The sequence below is a fragment of the Solea solea genome, chromosome 9 (assembly GCF_958295425.1).
Source record: "Solea solea chromosome 9, fSolSol10.1, whole genome shotgun sequence".
Lineage (NCBI taxonomy): Eukaryota > Metazoa > Chordata > Actinopteri > Pleuronectiformes > Soleidae > Solea > Solea solea.
Window position 1 is genome coordinate 5,356,992 of NC_081142.1, and position 20,992 is coordinate 5,377,983.

Sequence of the window (20,992 nt, forward strand, 5' to 3'; positions counted from 1 at the left end):
CCACTAGCTCTATAGACGCTCAGGTTTCCATCAAATATTTGGGTGATTTATTCTTTAGCTCTTTTTCAAAAAAAAAAAAAAAAAATCAAAATCAAATAGCTCCATCTCAGAGATATATAGGCACCAACCTATCGACTCATCATCACCTGATCCATATACACACTCTGACACTGATGGACTGCTGACCTAGATTGACGTCAGTGGAGCAGCAAGTTTCATGCAGAAAGTTTGTGTGAGGCATGAAATATAACAGAGTTTGATTTTCACAGCCTGAGTCCGAGCAGCAGAGACACAAACAGGGGTCGAAGCCCGGAGGCTATGATGAAATGAAACCTACCACATGTGTTCACTAACATTTTGTGAAGGTGAAGATGGAAAATCAGCAAGTGGAGGCTTGATGGCACACGTTGGACAGAAATGTGTGGGTGGTTTTTTCCCCCTCTTTAATCAACGCAGTTGTTATATCCCCATTGTTTTCTTATGAGGGCAGGGTGACCCTGAACAGGTCACTCCATCGCATGGCCACATACAAACAACCACCCACTGGACCCTAAAATCAATTTACCTAATCCCCTTATTGCATATGTTTGGACTGTGGGAGAACCCGGAAAACGGGGAGAACATGCAAACTCCATACAGAGAGGCCCTTGTATTACTACTAATAAACTTCATTTATACAGCCCTTTCCCAACGGTGCAAAATGCTTAAGACAAATATACACAATGTGCTTAACAAGAAATAGTCAAACAAAGGTGGTTTAAACTGCACGTGGCCACACTAAAATGAGAATATAAACAAAATAAAAACGCAAAAATTACATCAAAACAAACAGCAGTTCTGGTTTGTGAGTAAAAGATCAACAACATCAAACGCTGTAAGCACTGTGTGCTTCACTTGGTGATGAATAGTGATGCTGTTATTCGACTGATGTGACACATGTCAATTAATATTTAACTTCTGACAGAGACATCACATGCGCTGCTGGCGCCTTGTCAAGCGCTTTTTATCAGAGAAAACAAGGAGCGAGTCCTCCTTATCCATCCGAGTGTAAACGTTGCACACGAAAGGATTGCAGAGGATTGCAGTTCTGTGCGTTATCTTAACAAGTGTCTAATGCAATCTTTTTTTTTGTTGTTTTGTTTTCTTTCAGGAATCTGAGGTCCAGTGTGCAACATGAACAACCCATGACATGAAGGGCAGTGACGTCAGACAGGCCCCAGACAGAGGGCGCGAGTGCGGGGATGCAAGACGGGGGCGCGCACATGCGCACAGGCTCGCTCTCCTCCTGACATGAGCGCGAGCGCGTCAATATACACACAGAGAGCAGAGCAGCGCTGTGGGTTTAGTCGAAGGTGTTCTACTCTACAGGCAGGCGCAGACACCTTCACACACCGAGCAGAGGTTTACAGCGCAGTTTGTGTGGCGCCCAGGACCTGATCTTTTAAAACCATGCTGGATTGACTGCAGGGAGGCAACTACAATCAATGCCTTGGCTTTGAAATCGTTCAAAATTTATTGGAAAGGAGTGTGAGATAGAGCGACAGTGAGAGAGAGGGAGAGAGCGAGGGAGAGCGAAGCGAGGGAGAGAGCGAGAGTGGAGAGAGGGGTGGAAAAGATCATTTTCAACAATGGAGCTTACAATGGAAAACATTGGAAATCTGCATGGTGTGCCTCACTCCCATCAAACGAGCGACTTAATGAACTCCCCGCACGCGCGCCAGTCCTCTGCGTCGCATCGGAACTTGGTGTCGCACGGACGGTCAGCCATGGTGTCCAGCATGGCCTCGATACTGGAGGGAGCGGGGGACTACCGCACGGACCACGCACTGTCTGGCCCCCTGCATCCGGCCATGACCATGTCCTGCGACTCCGGGATGAGCCTGAGCAGCACCTACACGACGCTGACGCCGCTGCAACACCTGCCCCCCATATCCACCGTGTCCGAGAAATTTCACCACCCACACCCGCATGCTCACCATCATCCGCACCAGCGGCTCTCAGCAGGGAACGTCAGCGGCAGCTTCACTCTGATGAGGGACGACCGAAGCCTCGCCTCCATGGGTAACATCTACGGCCACTACCCCAAAGACATGTCCGGCATGGGTCAGCCTCTGTCGCCTCTGTCTAACGGCCTGGGCTCTTTGCACAGCTCCCAGCAGACTCTCAGCGCCTACGGCCCCGGAGCTCACCTCTCCAATGATAAGATGCTCTCCTCGGGGGGATTTGAGTCCCATGCAGCCATGCTGTCCCGGGGCGAGGAGCACCTGGCCAGGGGTCTCGGGGGTCATGGGGCCGGGCTCATGACATCCTTGAACGGCATACACCATCACAGCCATCCGCACTCTCAGGCAAACGGGTCCATGTTGTCAGACCGGGACAGGCAGACGGTGGTGGGCGGCGGGCAGGGAGGTGGGTCAGGGCAGGTGGAGGAGATAAACACCAAGGAGGTGGCACAGCGAATAACGGCAGAGCTGAAGCGCTACAGCATCCCCCAGGCCATATTTGCTCAGAGGATCTTGTGCCGGTCCCAGGGAACTCTGTCCGACCTGCTGCGGAATCCTAAACCGTGGAGTAAACTCAAGTCTGGCCGCGAGACGTTCAGGAGGATGTGGAAGTGGCTCCAGGAGCCCGAGTTCCAGCGGATGTCAGCGCTCAGGCTTGCAGGTGAGTGAGGAGACAGCTCCCAACCTGAGTGATGTGGAGGGATCAATTAGAAGTCAATGTGGCGAGACTGTCAATACCTGCTCAAACAGACATTACTAGAAGTTATTAGTCGATTATATCGAGGAAAAACTTCATCGTGACAGTTGGGGTGTTAAATGTTTGGGGAATCTATATTTTGATTGATGCTGCAATCCATGATAGTACACACACACGCGCGCGCGGTGCAACACTGGAGGTGTTATAAACAAAGGAGAGGTGGTAACTGTGGTGTAAAACGCAGTCTGCACAGACGTGTTTTGACGGAGGGACACAGCATGGACACACACTCGTGTTCTGTATGATTCTCACTCATTTTCTCTCCCACAAACAAACACACACATTGTGACCAAACAAAGAAAAAGAAAATAAAGCAGGATGTGTCACCATGTGATTCAATCTTGCAGCCATTCATTTTAAAATGTAAAGCAACACAATCTGATGTTTGCAGCCCAAAGTCCACATTTTATTTTTGCTTAAAATTAAATCGATATAAATCTTTGGCACTTCTCCTGTCAAATAAACGCGTCTTTGCAAACGAGGCTCGTCTGAGGCCTGGCCAAAGAGTCGGGTGAGCATGACCCCCCCAAGTGGATCAATACTTCAGGACCAGGGGTCCCCTTTCAGAGTAGCGCACTAATAAATGATCGATTCGGACCCGAAAGACAGAGACACAGACAGATGCGTCTTTCTCTGGCCTCTGTTGTGTCCTCTGCACTCGAGGATATCTCGTCTCCAAAGTTGGTTTCAGGCCCTGTTTAGATTTTCTGTCGTGGAATATTTTGGTCACAAAGGACTAAGACATCCCCCTCTTTCCAGTCAGAGAAGAGTACATGTGGAATATAAACCCTCACTATCTGTTCTGGCTTCCTGAATGGTTTATCTCTTTGATCCTTTGCTGCTGCAAAGATTATCCCACTGACTGTGATGTGAACCTACATCCACGCCCCCCCCCCCCCCCCCCCCCAAACCCTTTAACACTTACAACCTGCTTAACAGCACGTAAATGAAAATGTCGCAGTGGGGTTAAAACAGAGCCGTGAGTGTGAGAGGGTCCCCTCTCATCGATGTTTGTGTAAAGGCCCCTTTTTTAGACGCGTTCTGCGCCTCCAAACGTCAATCAGCTCTTCTGTGTCGTATTTCAGAGAACAGTTCAATTAAGCAGATATAGTGGCATATTTTAGTTCCAGTCAATGCCCTATTGAAAAGCACTTAATGGCATGTAAATTGTTCCTTTGCGCATTTAGTGGGGTTCTGGTAAATAAAGATTTAAACACTCCACAATTGTCTCTTTAAGTGCCACTGCTGTTAAAGCTAATTAGGCTGAGGGGTTTTATATCTTCCACACCCGGCATCAGGATAAACCCTCCCAGTACGACTGACATGTTGGAGTGGCACAGTCTTTAGCAGTGCTGCACACCTGCTGTATATTTTAACGTGGACAGGCCCAAGAAACACTATAGGTGTGTGTAAGAGAGTATGTGTGTGTTCTACTGACTGACTGCTCTGCTGCTATTCTCTTCTGTGCTGCTTTTTTTTAATTTTAGAAACAGTAATGTGGATTCACATACGTCTAAATAATTGCTCAATATTTGTATGTGAAACATTACACTGGCAGACATAGAGGAAAACAGATGTGTGTGGTGTGCAGTGCACATTTCCTCTCCACACACATGGTTACAGTATGGATATCAGGTTTGCACATTTATCTAAATGTCATCTTGTTGCCACACATGTAAATGCTCAGATTTCAAAATCACATCTCTCTGCTTTTCCTTGTTGAAACAGCACGCTTCCATCCGGCCTGTGTTGTTGATTGTGAATTAATTCGGGCATAATGACGAACGACTTGTATGTAAATGCACGGGGCAACATTTTACTTATTGCATTTAGAATCGCTATTACCCTCTGTTCGCATGTGGGCAGTGGAGTGGGAGGTGGGGATGGGAGGATGTAGAGGGAGAGGGGGTTTGATGCTGAAAGTGAGGCTGAGCCATACTCGGTCGGCCACATCAATCAATAAATTCAAATTACTATTCCAAATTCATCACAGTCACACAAATCAATGCAGCTGCCCTGCTTAGCTAATGTGAAAATGCCAGTGTCTGCACACACACACACACACACATGACAATCTCCCCCTGAAACAAAACACAGCAGAGACTGTTTGGGGGGGGAAATGTGTGTCCTTCACGCTCAACAGTTCCCAGTTGCAACGAGGGCAAAGACCCAACACGCTCTCCCACCAATTGTGTTCTTCATATGGAGAGCCATAACCTCTGCAGGGCCGAACAGACATGCAGGGAGGGAGGGGGGCGGACGGTGGGGTTATGTATGTAAAACACATGCATTACTCGACTACGCTGTTAAATAAGCGGACAGTGCCATTGTAAAAGCAGCACACGTAAGAAAGACTCGGCCAACGCGGGGTTTGGGAGGCATTTAAAGATCGCATTAACGATGAAAACAATTCGTCTTTGCATCTGTGTTGAATTCCACACTCCATCTCAATGTATTTGGTTGGGTCAATACAGGCCTGATCGATAAGGATAGCCAGTGCATCTATCAATTATCCCGCCTCAGCACTCTCTCCCATTGGTCTCTCCCCCGGAGCAGAGAGGGGGAGGCTGGAGCCGGAAAGCTAGGGGGGGTGGGGGGGTGGAGGGTAGGGGGGGACAGCTGTTTTAAAAGGGGAAGAAAGGAAGAAAGAGAGACGCTGTACTGCATACTGTGGCTGACCCTTTGCAGTAATCACGTTCAGGCTGTTGTGTGTGTATTGCACTCTCACACATTTGCCCACTGGGATTGGGTTAAACAGTCATTCGTTTACATCACAGCTAACATTTATTTCAACGCAGATGCTGGAGAACAAAGATAATATCTTTTCAGAAGACTAAAACTCCAGAGTTCTCGTGCCCACCTTGGTACCACGCCTCTCTCTTCTAATGCACTTAATACTTCCCACTGCGATAAGGTGCCATGGCATGACACGACATGGTCCCGCACTCTCCCCCCAAAAGCGCAGTTGGTTCATTACCATGTGAATAGCTGGGGCACGTGTCAGGGTGTTCAGGTCAAGACCCACAGGACACGAAGAATAAACATTGTTGGGGATGAGGGCGGGAGGCCTCCATTGACGATACAATGGACTGCACGCCGTTTACAACAGGCCCCATATAAAGCCAACCCCATGATCCCCGGCACACTTTCCCCCCTATTCCCTGCGCAAATACTTCCTTCCATCACTGTGGCTGCTTAGAAAATATTTCCACTCAGCTGACCATGTTGCCTTATCACACACGTCCTTTTAAAAATATAAACGTTGTTATTTCCTCAAAATGATAACAAATAAAAAGTATATTTAAAGTATTACAGTTCAAAGTTTAAAATATTTTTACAATTTAGACATTTATTTTGCTGGATATTTTTACAACAGTTTACAGCTCCATACAAGAGTATTGTGGTTGTAAGGCGCTGTCCAGGGTGCTGAAATATTTACCATCACTGGACTGCAGCATCTTTCCTCGGTTTTGAGGACAGTTCATTGTAGTGAACATTTTTTTTTACCAATATAAAGTTAATAACATTCTTGTAGGCCCTAAACACCATTATTTCATCCAACAGCTTCTACCCATCGATCAATATTACAATCCACAATCGCGTCAATCACACCATCAGGCATCCAGCACGAAGCCAAATGGGATTTCCATTTAAAACATTCCAGCTTGGTTTGTTTGTTTGTTTTGGCAAAGATAAAACTGGGATCATCACCCAAAAAAAAATATAAGCAACAAAAATATCCAAGGATGATGTTGCTTTTTTTTGGACATTTGAGCCATGCAGGCTAATGGCTTTAATTGGATAAAGCATTAAGGTCTGATTGATGCGTAATATAGGTTAATCTAAAACAGGATTTTTTATTTATTTATTTATTTCATGAAGACACGGCTTGATGTTAGCCTGCGAAATGATCGATTGATTCTTTAATAATTGATGTGTGAGGGAAAGATAGGGGAGTAAACAGTGCAGCTGCGGTTTCAGAGCCTCGTTGTTCGTTAAGCACATGCAGCTAAGTAAGTGCCGAGACGCGCGTGTACAAGAGGAGCATCGCCTTTGAAATCCTCTGGTGGGGAGAGCAACAGTCATTTTCTTGAGGTTATACCTCCAGGCTATTTTTTTTTTTTCGGGTTCATACACAAGATGACACCTCGCGTCTTGCATCATTACCCACAGAGCTGGTGATACTGATGCTGGTGGAAACTCAATGAATTCAGACTTTAAATTGGGAGCCTATAAATGTTGTAGGCTGAAATTAATATTCATTTTCAACGCATGCCGCCTAATATATGATTGATTTGTTAGATTTTGATGACTGTGGTGCAACTAGAGGCCAACGCTTCCCGTGCTTTACAACACAGGATATACATGCAGCTGCATACACACACACACACACACACACATACACGTGTCGCCTCCGCGTTTCTGCTCTCCTGTGTGTATGTGATCGGGATGTAGAGCGCGTCTGCGCCACATTGTTAAGGCCGATCTGGCGAGTCCTGAATCTGTATTGATTTCCATTCCCCCATGCTTCTCCTTTTCCATCTCTGGAGCTGCGCCATGCAGCCATGCAACCCCCTCCTCCTCTTCTTCTTCTTCTCCTCCATCTCCACCATGCAACACCATTTCTCCTATTAACAGTTCAGCCTTCATAACATACAACAGAATGACTAATGAACGCGCTCTCCCTCTCGTTCTCTCTCTCTCTCTCTCAGACGGACTGGTTGCACATGCACATTTTGGTCCGAAAATTTAAATGCTGAGTTCAATAAAAGAAAGAAATCTGAGCGGCTTCTATGATGGAGCATGATTATGCAGCATGATTTTTTTTTCTTTAAAGTTCATGCTAGTTTAACCTCGTCTCACTTTATTATTATGGGCGAAATCCCACCCACACTGTTCCGTCCTGCACACGCTGCCCTGACCACGCTGACCTTATTATTCGGAATAAGGCAATTTTAATAGAAATCTGATTAGTCCAATTTCAATTCACACGGGTGGGGGTGGAAGGTGTGTGTGTGTGTGTGCGTGCGTGGTGGGCACTTGGCAATTAGAAATGCAGCAGAGGTCTGTACAGTCTCGAATACCGTCTCTTCTATTTTAGATGATCAATTCTTACGCTACTCCGTCGCCCCCTCGCCAAGCCGGATCGATAGGAGAGAATGACCTTTAAATCAAATTGCTGGCAGAGTCGACTGAATGCACGCGGCTTGCATCAAAGGGTTAATGGCACTGCACCCCCACCTCAATATAGGCAAAAATACAAAGGGCCCGAAAAGATAATCATAATTAAATCTGATTACTCGCGTCTTTGGCGTTCAGGAGTCAAATGGCTGCACACAATGGATTTCAAGATGGACGTTGCATGCGTCTGCGCGTGTGACGATGCCCAAACAAACACCCCACAGTGGCTTTTGACCCGCCACACTGCAAGTGGGTGCTGGTTTACACAAGTGACGATCCCAAAGAGCAGGCGGTGGTGTAATTAAAAGGTTGTGCAGAGCAACAACAGTGCTGTGTTATGTAACACCGCGACTGACCCCAATTCTGGCTGTGCTCCGTGCGTCGTGCGTGGCGCACAGACACAACCTGTGAGTCCATACGTTCCCTGCACGAGCCACACCATTTCCACTGATAATTCTTGTTCTATAGTCCCACCATCTCCTCTACGCTGACGTCGCCTACGCCACATTTAACCTGAGATGTCAGCACGCAGGTGTGTTCGAACACTGATGAGACTGAGGGTTAAAAATAAGAGTAACGGAGTACTTTTGTGGCAGGGCGGTTATAAATCTATGTCCAGTGCCGCTGAAGCAGCAGTGTGGCAGCGATGTGTCCACATACTGGCTGCTTATCTGACGTCCTGACAGGCCATCGCTTATTAAAGGCCCGATAATGGCTTGCTTAATGCTCAGGCAGAAACAAAGCAAGGACACTGTCCGCGCAAAGTCCACTGCAAAGGCTGAAAGAACAGTGTAGCTGTAAATATGACGTGGAAGAAACATTTAGTTTCATCATTTTACGCATGATGTTGGGTCAAAATGCATTGTTTTTTTAAAACCGTGTCAAAGATTAAATGTGGTTTCAAAAATTAAACCGGGTTATTTGAAATTCACTGTGCGCAGTGATTTAGTGGAATACGTTTTAGTTAACATGAACAAAAAAATAGTTTGAAATGTTGAAATTCTGCTGCTTGTGAAATGTGACGTGTGTGTGTGTGTGTGTCGACCTTTGTGAAATGAAATGAGAGCCTGCAGACGGTTTGTACGGAACCTCTGAGTCTTTGTACAGGGTCGATCACAACAAAGCCGCAAACACACACACACACACACACGCGTACGTACATGCACACACGCGCACGCGGGAGCGTCGTACCCACAGATGCAACCCGAAACTCCGGTTGGGCAACCCCTCACAGATCAACAAAGGAACAAAACGACTGTGAAATCAATTGATGAATGAATCGATGTCAGAGCGCACAGCCTTTGTATCACACGTTATTAAATATAACGAACTGGCTGCGGGTTATTGTAAAAATTATTAATTTGTTTAATTTGTCTTTACTGAGTCGCGCTATACAAAACACACACACACTGACAGATTTACTGTCAACTCGTCTGAACATTGGGAGTGTGTGTGTGTGTGTGTGTGTGTGTGTTGCCAAGTTTCTTTTTCTTAACCTTTCACATTAAAATCATGTATTATATTCCATAATATACGCTTGTAACATTCTAATGATAATAACACTGTAGGCTAATATAGTGATATATTACAGGTAGGTATTTCATAATAAGGCGAACACCACTGATGATTCAGTTTGATACTATCCTATTATTAATAATAATTCTTACCAATTATAAATTATTGTTATTATTATTTGCAGGTCACATATGGCCCCTATCGGCTCTACAATCCAGGACAGTGGTGAAATAAAATAATAATTAAACAATTCCAGTTTAAAAGGACAGAGGTAACTTTATTGTCTGATTTGTAAAACAACAACAAAAAAAGACGACTAATAATTTTGAATGAAAATAATAAAAGAGAAGATGAGACTTTATTTACTTTTCTTGCACTGGAAAAACATCGACCACATAAATGCAGTTAGGTCAGGTCAATAAGCGCCGGTTGACAAATATTTCTATTCACTCTCTCCCTCCACACATGATTGAGTGAGAACTGTATTGGATTGAATCTGGAAAATTCCTGCATATTGAAAACCTGTCCGTCTCCTCTGTGCAGAGAGTAAACAGCATCATCTGACTGCAGATCAACTCAGCTCACTCTCCTGCGACAAAATAGGAAATTAGCAGTGACATTAGGAGTGACAGCCTCAACTGAGAAAATTATTATTAATATCTGACAAAAGATTTCAAAATTTAGGAGTGGAAACGGATACAGCGAGGCGAAACGTTGACATATTCACCTAGAGTCCCTAGTGATTTAAAAGTGACTGATTATCTGCATACATCCTGACCTAAACGGTATCTTTAGCTTTTTTTTTCTCCTTTGTTTTTCACAATAAAAGAGCCTGTGACAGATTTACGCAGCTTTAAAAACGTGTGTGTAAACTCTGTTCAATAAATGAAAAGGAGCTTAAAGGGAGTTTGGGAGCTGGCACCGATTTTAGATCCACACGAACTCCTCCCTATCCTCCCCCAAAATAAGTAAATAAATCAATAAATAAATATGCAAGTAAATGTATAAATAAATCCCACAGAGACTGACGGATGTTGATGAAACGTTAATTAACTTTTGTTGATGACGTGAATTTTATCCATTATATAATATATATATATATATACATACACATACATATATACACATACACATACACATACACACACACACATGCATATATATATAGAGATGTGTGTGTGTGTGTGTGTGTGTGTGTGTGTGTGTGTAACTGCCCACACCTGTTGTTTGTGGAGGAATGAGAGCGTGCGCGTGGGCCTGCTCCGTGGATCATAATCATTATCACTATCACGCATAACTGGTCAAAGCAATTATGAATGAAATCAATGACGGCGGGTATAAGAAGAGTATCACACTTATAACGGATCCACTCACCCAAACAAATTGCACATGCAGTCAGACCAGGGCCTGCTATTAAACTGGTTAAAAGTTTAGTGTGTGGATGATAATAACGCAGGTTCAAAAATGTCGTCATGGTCTTCACTCAATCACGCGCTTAAATGGCTCAGTGCATTTCATTATCTAAAAGCTCATAAGGAGCAGATCATCGCAGGCAGCGGTCTTTACTGATTATTGAATTAGTTTTTTAAGCGCAGTGCAATTTCTCTGGTTTACACCACCGCGTTGCTTTAAAACACGTGCAAAACAGGGGGCTAAACCGTGTGCGGGTGAATCTCCACATGACACAGCACATGGAAACAGGACGATGTTGATAATTATGTATGTGGGACATAGTGTTGTTTGTGTCGGTCATTCTCAGCAGAGACTGGGGCGGGAGCCACATATTCATCATATTCAAAAAATGTATTTATCAAGTGAGCTGGAGAACATCTGTAGCCTTCAGTTAGCATCCAAACTATAAAAAAAAAAGATATATATATATATATATATATATATATATATATATATATATATATATATATATATATACACATATATATATATATATATATATATAAACGAACAATTCGTGCAATCAGGTGATTGGGCACTTTTGTTTTATCTGACAAATAAAATAATTTCACTTAAATTTTACTCACTGGGCCTTTATGTATATAACATTAAATTATTATTCATTATTGTCAGATTTATCTCCTGGAAATATAGTTTTTGTATTTAACCTGTAATGATATTAGACGTAGCAGTAAAAAATAGTCAGACATGACAGATTTTGGGGAAGTAATGCAACAAATGTGCAGGTAAATACACACACATGTACAATGTTGGAGGTGTGGTGGAGAGTTGGTTGGACTGAATTAAGGTGCTGAATGCGATTATGTGGGCGAAGGTGTCACTGGGTTCAGGTTGAGTGTTATTGAAGTGCCGAAGAAGAAATGCCTCGCAGCTCAGTCTCGGGAGAAGGCAAACAAACAAACTGTGTCGCTTTATCAGTATATTAACACCAATTCTCACTCATTACATTAAGGAATATTGAGCTGGGAGTGTTCTGGCCTGGCGAGGGAGAGAGGGGGGAGGGAGGGGGAGAGGGGGAGAGAGGGGGAGAGAGGGAGAGAGAGAGAGAGCTTGGCACTGCCCTGAAGCTTGAACTGAATAAATAAATAAATGCCACAGTCTTCAGAGAGGCGGAAACACGTTCTGCTATCAGTCTTTAGGGGCAACAGCCCATGTGAAAACAGCGCAGACGTTACTTAATAAACAGACTGACGCACAAAAACATGACGCTTCTCACAACACGGAGGAGAAAAGTGCAACTACACGAGCACACAGTGTATAGATTATTATGTGAGGGCGAGATTGCCTTCCAACAGTAGTGTGTGTGTGCGTGCGTGCGTGTGCGTAAACGTGTGCGTAAAAGCGCCGGACCATAACCGCCAAACATGTTTATTGGTAAATTAATTAAATCAACAGAGTTTGACCTCGGCTACTTCACAAACAGGCAGCTCAGTGATTGTATTTCACACCGGGGGAGACTTTGGAACTAAATAACTAACTAACGAAATAAATAAATAAATAAACCGGATGGCAGCAGGGGAAACATGGAGAGATGCAGATGTGTAATCATGGTTTCATAGGCGCGATATTAGGCGCTTTGACTTTCTCATCATGAGGCAGGAAGGGCGGCGATGATCAATAAATGATTAATGCTCGCGATGGACTCGCGTGTGTTGGGACAGAGAGGAGGCCATGATATCAGACAGTCAACGCAGGTAAAAGTGGATCATAATCATGGACGCACTGGCCTCTTCTGACAGATTTTCCTCTTCTTTTTTTTCGATCATCACTTCATCACATTCTTGTTTTGTTACTGCTGGTGTGTTTTCACGTCTCCGCCCCTCCATGAATCTCCTTTACCCATGCAGGCCCCGCGCTCCCCACTCCGAGGCATAATTAATTGGACGAACTGAATTTCACACACGAATTATTCACGAATCTATCGATCGATATTGAACACCCAGGGCCTTTCTCTTAACCTCGCTTGGTTTGTCGTGAAGCAAAGAATATTAATGTCATCAATGAGGGAAGAAATAAGCCCAAAGTTAAGCAGTTTTCATTATTAAAGGTGAGAAAATACAAAGAATTAAGGGATGTTCATATAGTTTATGACAGAAAAAAATGTGGGGGGAATAAAAGCCGATTTTTATTCATGGGAAATAATATTACAATTTAAATTAGGAGGATGATGAAGTGAAAATATGTGTTTTTAACCTAAAAGACATGTCAGGCTTCATATATATATATGCGTGTGTGTGTGTGTGTGTGTGTGTGAGAGAGAGAGAGAGAGAGAGGAGCCTGAGGGATCCATTCAAAGTAGGTCAGCTCCACTTCTCAGCTCCAAACAGCGAGCTATAGAAATCCCATTTCTCTGTGTCCGTGTATCAGCGGGGAGCGCTCACCTCACAAAAACACTCCGCACCAAACCAGGACTTCTGCTCTTGTACATGAGTTTATGTCCGTCTCTGTGCTCGGTGCCTACTGTAGCTCTAAAAGCTGCAATGATCGATTTTTTTTTTCCTTTTCTACGCCGAGCTTGGTTCAGTAATCAGGGCCCCCTTCCTCACCGATCGATCGATATTGATTACTAAATCCAGCGCCTGTAGCAAAGGCAGCGCCCCGTGCAGCCGGGCCACGGCGAGAGCGACACCTGCCGATCGAAACCGCACAAAGCAAGCAGTCGATGAGGTGGCAAGACGTGACTCGCCGGCGGTGAGGAGCTGGGACCGTGTTGTGTAGGAACAGAGAAACTCACCTCCCTCTGTTTACACGTTTTTGTACAATCTTACTGCATAAGAAAAAACATATATACATTCTGATTTTTATCTACTCAATCGTTAAACTTTCAGGTGAGAACAAAGCTGTGTAATTTCCTCCTATGGCTATAAAAACATGATGATGATGATGAAGATGATAAAACACATCATATCAGAAAACTTTGTGAAGACAAAACAACATGCATTCACGTGTTATACCTTTCAAAGTGTGTTTGCACACCGCATAAACATTATGTCAATACATATTGAACCTTTGTTATATTGATGTTGGAGAAAAATTATGTCACAATATATATTATTATCGAATAATTCCTCAGTCCTAATTTCCCCTATGATTTCTTGGCTTTTTGAAAACAAATCCATATGGTTTTTGGGAACATTGCCATCCCTTTAGATCCAGTCTGATGTATAAAATACATCTAAAGCAGATAATATAGTTGCACTGTGGTCTAATTCCTGTTGTCTCATGCATGTTAATAAGAAGAGGTAGGGACTGGTGTTCATATCAGTTTTTTTTTGTGTGTGTTTTAATACATATAAATTACCTGTGCAAGGTGACACATCTGGATAAAACACAGGCCAGGAAAGTCACACACATGGGGGGGAGTCAGGTGTTCAGGTCTGCAAAAAATAAACAGAACATAATTGACATATGTAGACATATGTCAATAAAATACATATATATATAGTTTTAATTATATTTTTACTCATTTAAAACAAAGGGAGATGTTTGAAATGACCATAATAATATAAAATAATATATTTTAATAAAGATTTGTCACAGTACAGTGGCTGGATTTAGATTTTACATCACATTTTGTGTGTTTTTTTTTTTTTTTTTTTAATGTTGCCCCAGTGTGGCGACTATAGAGGAAAACATGTCTTATGTGGAAGACATTTTCCTTCTTGGACTTAAAGCAGCAGCTTCAGTGAAAGTTTCCCTCCTGGGACTTGAATCCTCCTCTGCTATCAGAGGGGATGGCATGTCTTTGTTGAGCAGTTTCTCCGTGGGTAACCGAGCCAGTGCAAATCTTTTAAATCTTTTTAACATCATTCGTAGACCCGAGTGTTTCTAACATCTAATATCTGCTAGCAAAACCCCTTCTGGCTGGAGATGCTAGAGCTACTATGTTGAAATGGTTTGGAATTTGTTATCCTGCCATTCAGACGGCTCATTCCCAACCATTTTATGATTACACTGTGCATGTGTAATCTGTTCATGTGGTTTGTGTAGATATTCTGTTTAAAAAAACAAAAAGGGGTCGAGATTGTTCTCCTTTTTAATAATAAGAATATAGTTTACATTTAATCTTACATTATGGCTGCACTAATGTTTGGTAAAAACCCTCAACAAATGATGCCGGGCATCAAAAGTCACTTTTAAATCGTTTTTATTTGCTCAAAGGTTGACCGGTGTGACCGTTGTCAGTCACAAACAGCATAAACAGGAAATGGTTAAACTATAAAGACGTGCTAAGAACAGTTCTTGCTCGTGGACTCGCACTGGGATGTGTTTACAATGAGGCTGTTGTCATATTGATGAATGACAAATTAATCAATTGGCCACTAAATCCATGGAATGAGCAAGCCTGCAGGTGTTAGTCCCTGGAATTACTGAGTGATATTTAGCCGGGGTTTGTGCTTATACTTTCACCAGAACACATGGATTTTGAGGGTTTAAAAGTGCTTCTAATGTCATTAAACTCAGAGCAACTTCATTTAAAACACAGGCCTCGCTGCTGATTGCAACTTCCTCCCAAAAGCTTAATGGTTCCGGCTGCTCGTCCTGTAGCTTTTGACCTGCTGAGACTTAACTCATCGTGACACCCTGAATAATTTCACCAAAGCATTAAATGACATCATCCCCTGCCTGATCATAAATCAGAGTGTTGTACTGTATTTGATGATAATACATGCTGCACATACAAGCATGCGTTTTGTATGTTTGCATGTGGCAGCAATATAAATATAGCTGCAGCGTTGATGTGAAATATGAATATGATGGATGGGGCTGTGTGCAGGTTAGACATCTGTAGTAAACAGATTGGACTGCAATGGCTGATCAATGGGCTCTGTTCTGCTGTAATTAGACACACAGCGCCACTGCTTGGCTCCAGCCACTTCAGCATAATCACAACCTCCCTCCAAATACACACTCCCTCATGCACACACACAAGATTAGCGTCAGGAAAAGAAGAAGAAAAAAAAATGTCCTTACATGCATCAAGACACACACGCAGCGTGGGAGTGAGACATTATTGAATGCTAGTATGAAAGTATTAGACAATAGCAGTGGCAGCAGGTGGAGACCCCACAGGGACGGCATCTTTCTCTCTCTTTCTCTCTCCAATTTGCTCCCATTTTATGGAGACAGTAGGGAGGCTGAGAGGGACACACAGTGTGTTCTGGCAGGATTCGATCCTCAGCCAGCAGGGGAACATGTGGCTGCAGAGGTGGTGCCTTAACCTTCCACAACACATCTCCTCCTTCTGCACCACCTCTGGGCGCCTGTTCTGTCTTTTTCCTTTCTTTTTTTTTTACCCTGCGCCTGTCTGCTGCTCTCTCTCCACCTGTCTCCTACAAATACTTTGAGTTAAAACACACTTACCCACAATACAACATCCTATTAACTATTAATTCCTGTGTTCACTACTCACACCACTACCACCACCCCTACGACCCCCTCCCAAACGTAAAAGAGTACATTCGGTGTATTTTCTTTTGAAAATTGCTCTGTGTATGGTGAGGGGCTCATAGCAGCCGGTGCATGCACCTCTTGAGTGTTTGTATTTGGGGAGGGGGGAGTGGAGTGGGTTATAAATACACTCTCAGAGCTCAATAGAAGGGGCTCCAGTGGGCTCTGTTTGAAGTAGCAGACTGTAGACCTGCCGGGGGAAGAATTCTGACCTAAGTCCCTACAGAGACCCCCCAATTCCTACAGCAAAGTCAGTCAATATCCCTCTTTCTCCTTCACTTGCTGCCCCTCCCTCTTCGTCTCAGCTCTTCTCTTTGGTTCTTACACACACACACACACACACACACACACACACACACACACACACACTGTCTCTCTCTCACACACACACACACTGTCTCTCTCTCTCTCTCTCACACACACACACACACACACACACACACACATATGGACATGCACAGGTTTAAACATCTATTCTTCTGACGGCTCTGCACTGACTACCTAACCAAAGCATAAGCAGTTAATGCTTAACCCTAACCGTTAAGGTCCAGTGTGTACACAAATTGATATATAATACCCATAAGAATGTTTGTATACATTTAAAATCAGGTTGCAATTTAAATTGTTTAGATTCTTCGCAGACAAAAATGACTTATTCTAAGCCTTTCATGAGTCATTTATGGAAGGGCCTTGCTTTATGTAAACCAGACAGAGCGTGTGTTTTGCCTTTTGAAGTGGAAACTTACTATGCAAATGAAGAATGAACTGTCTTTGCCCACATAAACCTGATGCAAATGGCAGAAAGAGTAGGAGAGTGGAAAAGTAGAAAGTTGCAAAAAAGTGTTAAACTCCTTTCTGGTATGCAAAGGCCACCATAGTTCTCTGAAGGGCTTGGAAAAAGCAAGGATTGAGTGGAGGAGTCCTCCGTTTGTTGAGAAGTGCAGTCTCTCCAACAGATGTCACTAATTCTTTCACACTTGACCTTCAGTCTTACAACAGTTCACATCTCAATCCTAACTTTAACTGGAGTTTTACCTCACAAGAGCCAGTTTTAATCCCCATGAGAACTATTGCATCTGACAAGGTCAGTGTTTCTACCAGGAAATGTCCCAGCGAGGTCACAAAAACGAGCACACACGCTTTGTCTTTCTCCTCCACCTTTTCTGTTCTTTTCTCTTCTCCACCCCTTTCTTTCCCTGTGTCAGCCCCTCCTCTATCTCTCAGTTCCACACATACACACGAACAACACACACTCACAAAATGCTTACTTTTGTGCAACAGTCACTCAGTCCCCCATTGCGACTCAAACTGCATTAATATTGAATCAAACAGCAGTGTCTCCAGCTAGCAGGCAACAGCCAGTCCCACACACACCCCCCTCCTTCCCTCCCTCCCTCCCTCCCTCCTCACCCCATCGTTCTCTCACCGCAGGCTGGCTCCCTGTCTGCACTCTGCAGGATGGAAGGAATATTCCCACTGGGCAGCAGGCATGGATTAGCTTTAAATCAACTTTAATATGGCGATAGAGATGGAGCTGTAGAATCTCTGCTGATGTATAAACTACATTTTATGGGTTTAAGTATTGGATAATGATACATTTACCTACTTTACATCCCTCCACCTCTTGTCTTTGTTATGTAGCTGTGAAAATAATCCTGTTTGTAAATTTAACTTGTTTTGTCTTCTCTTTCCTCAATTTTTCCTCCCACTCTCATCCACATCCCTCCCACTACTGCCATCCACAACAAGCCTGCAAGCGCAAAGAACAGGAGCAACACAAGGACCGCAACACAGCGCCCAAGAAACAGCGCCTGGTCTTCACTGACCTGCAGCGCCGCACACTCATCGCCATCTTCAAGGAGAACAAGCGTCCATCCAAAGAAATGCAGATCACCATCTCTCAGCAACTCGGCCTGGAGCTCAGCACCGTCAGCAACTTCTTTATGAATGCACGGCGTCGCTGCGTGGACCGCTGGCATGATGACCATGGCACCAGCCCCGGGCAGCCAGGTACATCTGCCACTACCTTCTCCAAGGCTTGAGAGGAGGAGAGGGCCTTCAGAGGGTCAGGGACAAGGGTTGGAAATTGGCCGTGAAACCTGTCTCTAACAACCACACCTGGCCTGGACCATCTGAGTGTGTCCTCTGCCAGAAAATCCTTTGTGCCATGCAATCATCTTTTTTGTCAGTCAGAATTAAAAAGCTCTCACCTGAAAACAAGCATAATCTAAAAGGTGAACAAGTGAAGTCAGGTTCACTCTGCATTACCCACAAAAGGACAATCATTGATTCTGTCTTTTTTGGTAAAGAAAAATCATTCTCATGGCATCTGACAAAGTAAAGAGACACCAAAGATTTGATGTTTTTGTTGAACGGTACCTGAAATATGCCTCACCACCAAAGTAGCCGCTGATTCTGATTTTTTTTCTCTCTTCCCAACTCACCTCCTTTGCGTCTGCCTCTTTGCTCTCTTACGTCCCCTCTATACGCCGGTGCACACAGAAGCAACAAGGGCGAAAGAACGGCAATAAAACTGACAACAGAACAGCACATAGCCTTATTATCCCAGCCCCGTCCTGCACACACAAGGCCGTCATAAAGAAAACAATGCAGCCTATGAAAAAAAACAACAAGGCTCTCCAATTCTCCGCCTCTACCTCCCCCTCCTGCTGTAGTCTCCTTCATTCCTCAGCCGAAGGTATTCCCTGAAGGCCAGCCATTTCAGAGAGCAGCTCAGCCTGATCATACAGCAAACTAATGAATTGAAAAATGAATCGATGGAGACAGAGAGAGCAGGGCCTTGACCCATCCTGAAGGTGAAACTCAAGATGCTCAGCAGTAGATACTCAGGTCTTCCAGGCCCAGGTCTATATTTTTTGCACAGATGTTGGGGGCCTGTAGGGAGACTTGTCATTGTTACTCTACGCCTGAGCCAAGAGTCTGTGTTTCTCTGACCAACAGGAGAGGTGGGTGAGATGCCTGGACATGCTTATTGTTCTGCTGGGAGCTTTTCCTCTCGTCAATAACTGAGAACTAAGCAACAACAACATGCTCGGGCTTCCAGCCAACTACATTACAGCTGCATATGGAAAAGCAGAATGTAAGAGGAGCACACAGAACCCGGTGGAGATGGGGACACAAAGGCCTCACTACAGCAGCAGCAGCAGCAGCAGCAACACACCTCTCCTTACACCCAGGTCCTGCAGGTGCTGACAGAGCAACAGTGCCCCCTGCTGTTGATAGCAAACACCTCTGTCAAGCAGGAACTAGGGGGGGTTCAGAGTGGAGGAGAGGGAGGGAAGAGCCACTAGATGCTGTGGAGAAGTCATGGCACAACACATTCAGGCCCTCACAGCTCTTTGAAGGCAGATCAATAGCTAACCATTATCCCATTGTTGTTCCTCATCCAACCAGCACTGGTGAAGCCGGAGGAGGGGGATGGTTAAACCCAACGCTGAAAACACAGGGATTTAGCATAAGGCAGGGATTTATTTAACCGATCCAAATCTTACAGAATCTACACAATACAAACACAGAGACGACACAAAGTGGGGATGGGTAGAGAATGACGACGATGACAGTAGTGTAATAACAGAAAGGCTTTACGGAGACAGGCACTCCTGAGGTGCACTGGAGGCTTGATTTACATGATTTCACCTCTTATCAAATCAACCTTCCATTTCCACATCGAACCCGTTAGCAAAAACTGCAACCTCTCAACAAAAAGTGATTCACACCAAATATTGTGGTTACTCCCACACAAGTGTTACTCGTAGCTGTCCACCGCACTCCACTGAAAACAATGCTAAAACAATTAGTGCCAATGCTTACTGCCTTAATGCAAATCAGAGAAAATGGTACTAGGGTTAACACACACACACACACACACACAGCTACAGCGCACCCCACTGATGGCGGGTGGTGTGTGTCATAGCCAACCAACAATCAGCTTTTAACTGAATTAGAATATACTTTTTTAATTAAAAAAGAAAGAAAAAAGAATCATATTTTAAGGCATACAATAACCAAACCTCAAACGACAAAGACACACACGCGTTGTGTGTGTTACACACAAAAAGAAAATGTCTCCAACACATACCTGGACACATTCTGAAGCAGAAGAAAAAAAAAATCTCTCACTATCTTTGGTTCTATACCTCCTCTTCCCTCTAATCCCAATGCCCTCTCTCTCTCTCTTCCTCTCTATATTGATGCGGGTATTTAATTAGTACCATAGACACAAAGTTTCTATTTCTTGTTACTATTGTGCTCTGTTGTGCATAAGTATGGCACCTTGTTGATAAACAAAAAACAAAAAAAGGAAGGACTTTTAAAAAGGAAAAAAAAAGAGGGAAGCGAGGACCGAGGCCAATGAAGGATGTATTTTTTTTTGCATTCTGTGTGAATATAGACTCGGACGAGACATTTACCATGAGAAAGAGAAAAAAAGAAAAACAGGGAGCCGCTGAAGAGAAGAGTAGACGACGGACACTTTCTCTCCTTTGACATTTCATGTCAGAACTGTGCTACTCTCAGCCCCCTTTAAGCTGAGCCCCAAGAATGGGCCAAAAATGGAGGGGGACAAAAAAAACAATGACCTCCAAAAAAGCCC

At 44.0% G+C, this 20,992-nt stretch overlaps 1 protein-coding gene across 1 annotated transcript; it reads left to right on the top strand.

The window, feature by feature from the left end:
- Positions 1-1,307: 1,307 nt before the first annotated feature.
- On the top strand, positions 1,308-20,714 carry onecut3a (one cut homeobox 3a). Its single transcript, XM_058637968.1, has 2 exons — positions 1,308-2,664; positions 18,130-20,714. Exons 1-2 carry the CDS (start codon positions 1,629-1,631, stop codon positions 18,420-18,422), a joined length of 1,329 nt encoding a protein of 442 aa, XP_058493951.1. The 5' UTR covers positions 1,308-1,628; the 3' UTR covers positions 18,423-20,714.
- Positions 20,715-20,992: the final 278 nt, after the last annotated feature.

Coding starts and splice junctions, on each gene's coding strand:
- onecut3a (XM_058637968.1), top strand. CDS start 1,629: ATGGAGCTTACAATGGAAAACATTGGAAATCTGCATGGTGTGCCTCAC. Junction 2,665..18,129: donor GTCAGCGCTCAGGCTTGCAG/GTGAGTGAGGAG, acceptor ATCCACAACAAG/CCTGCAAGCGCAAAGAACAG.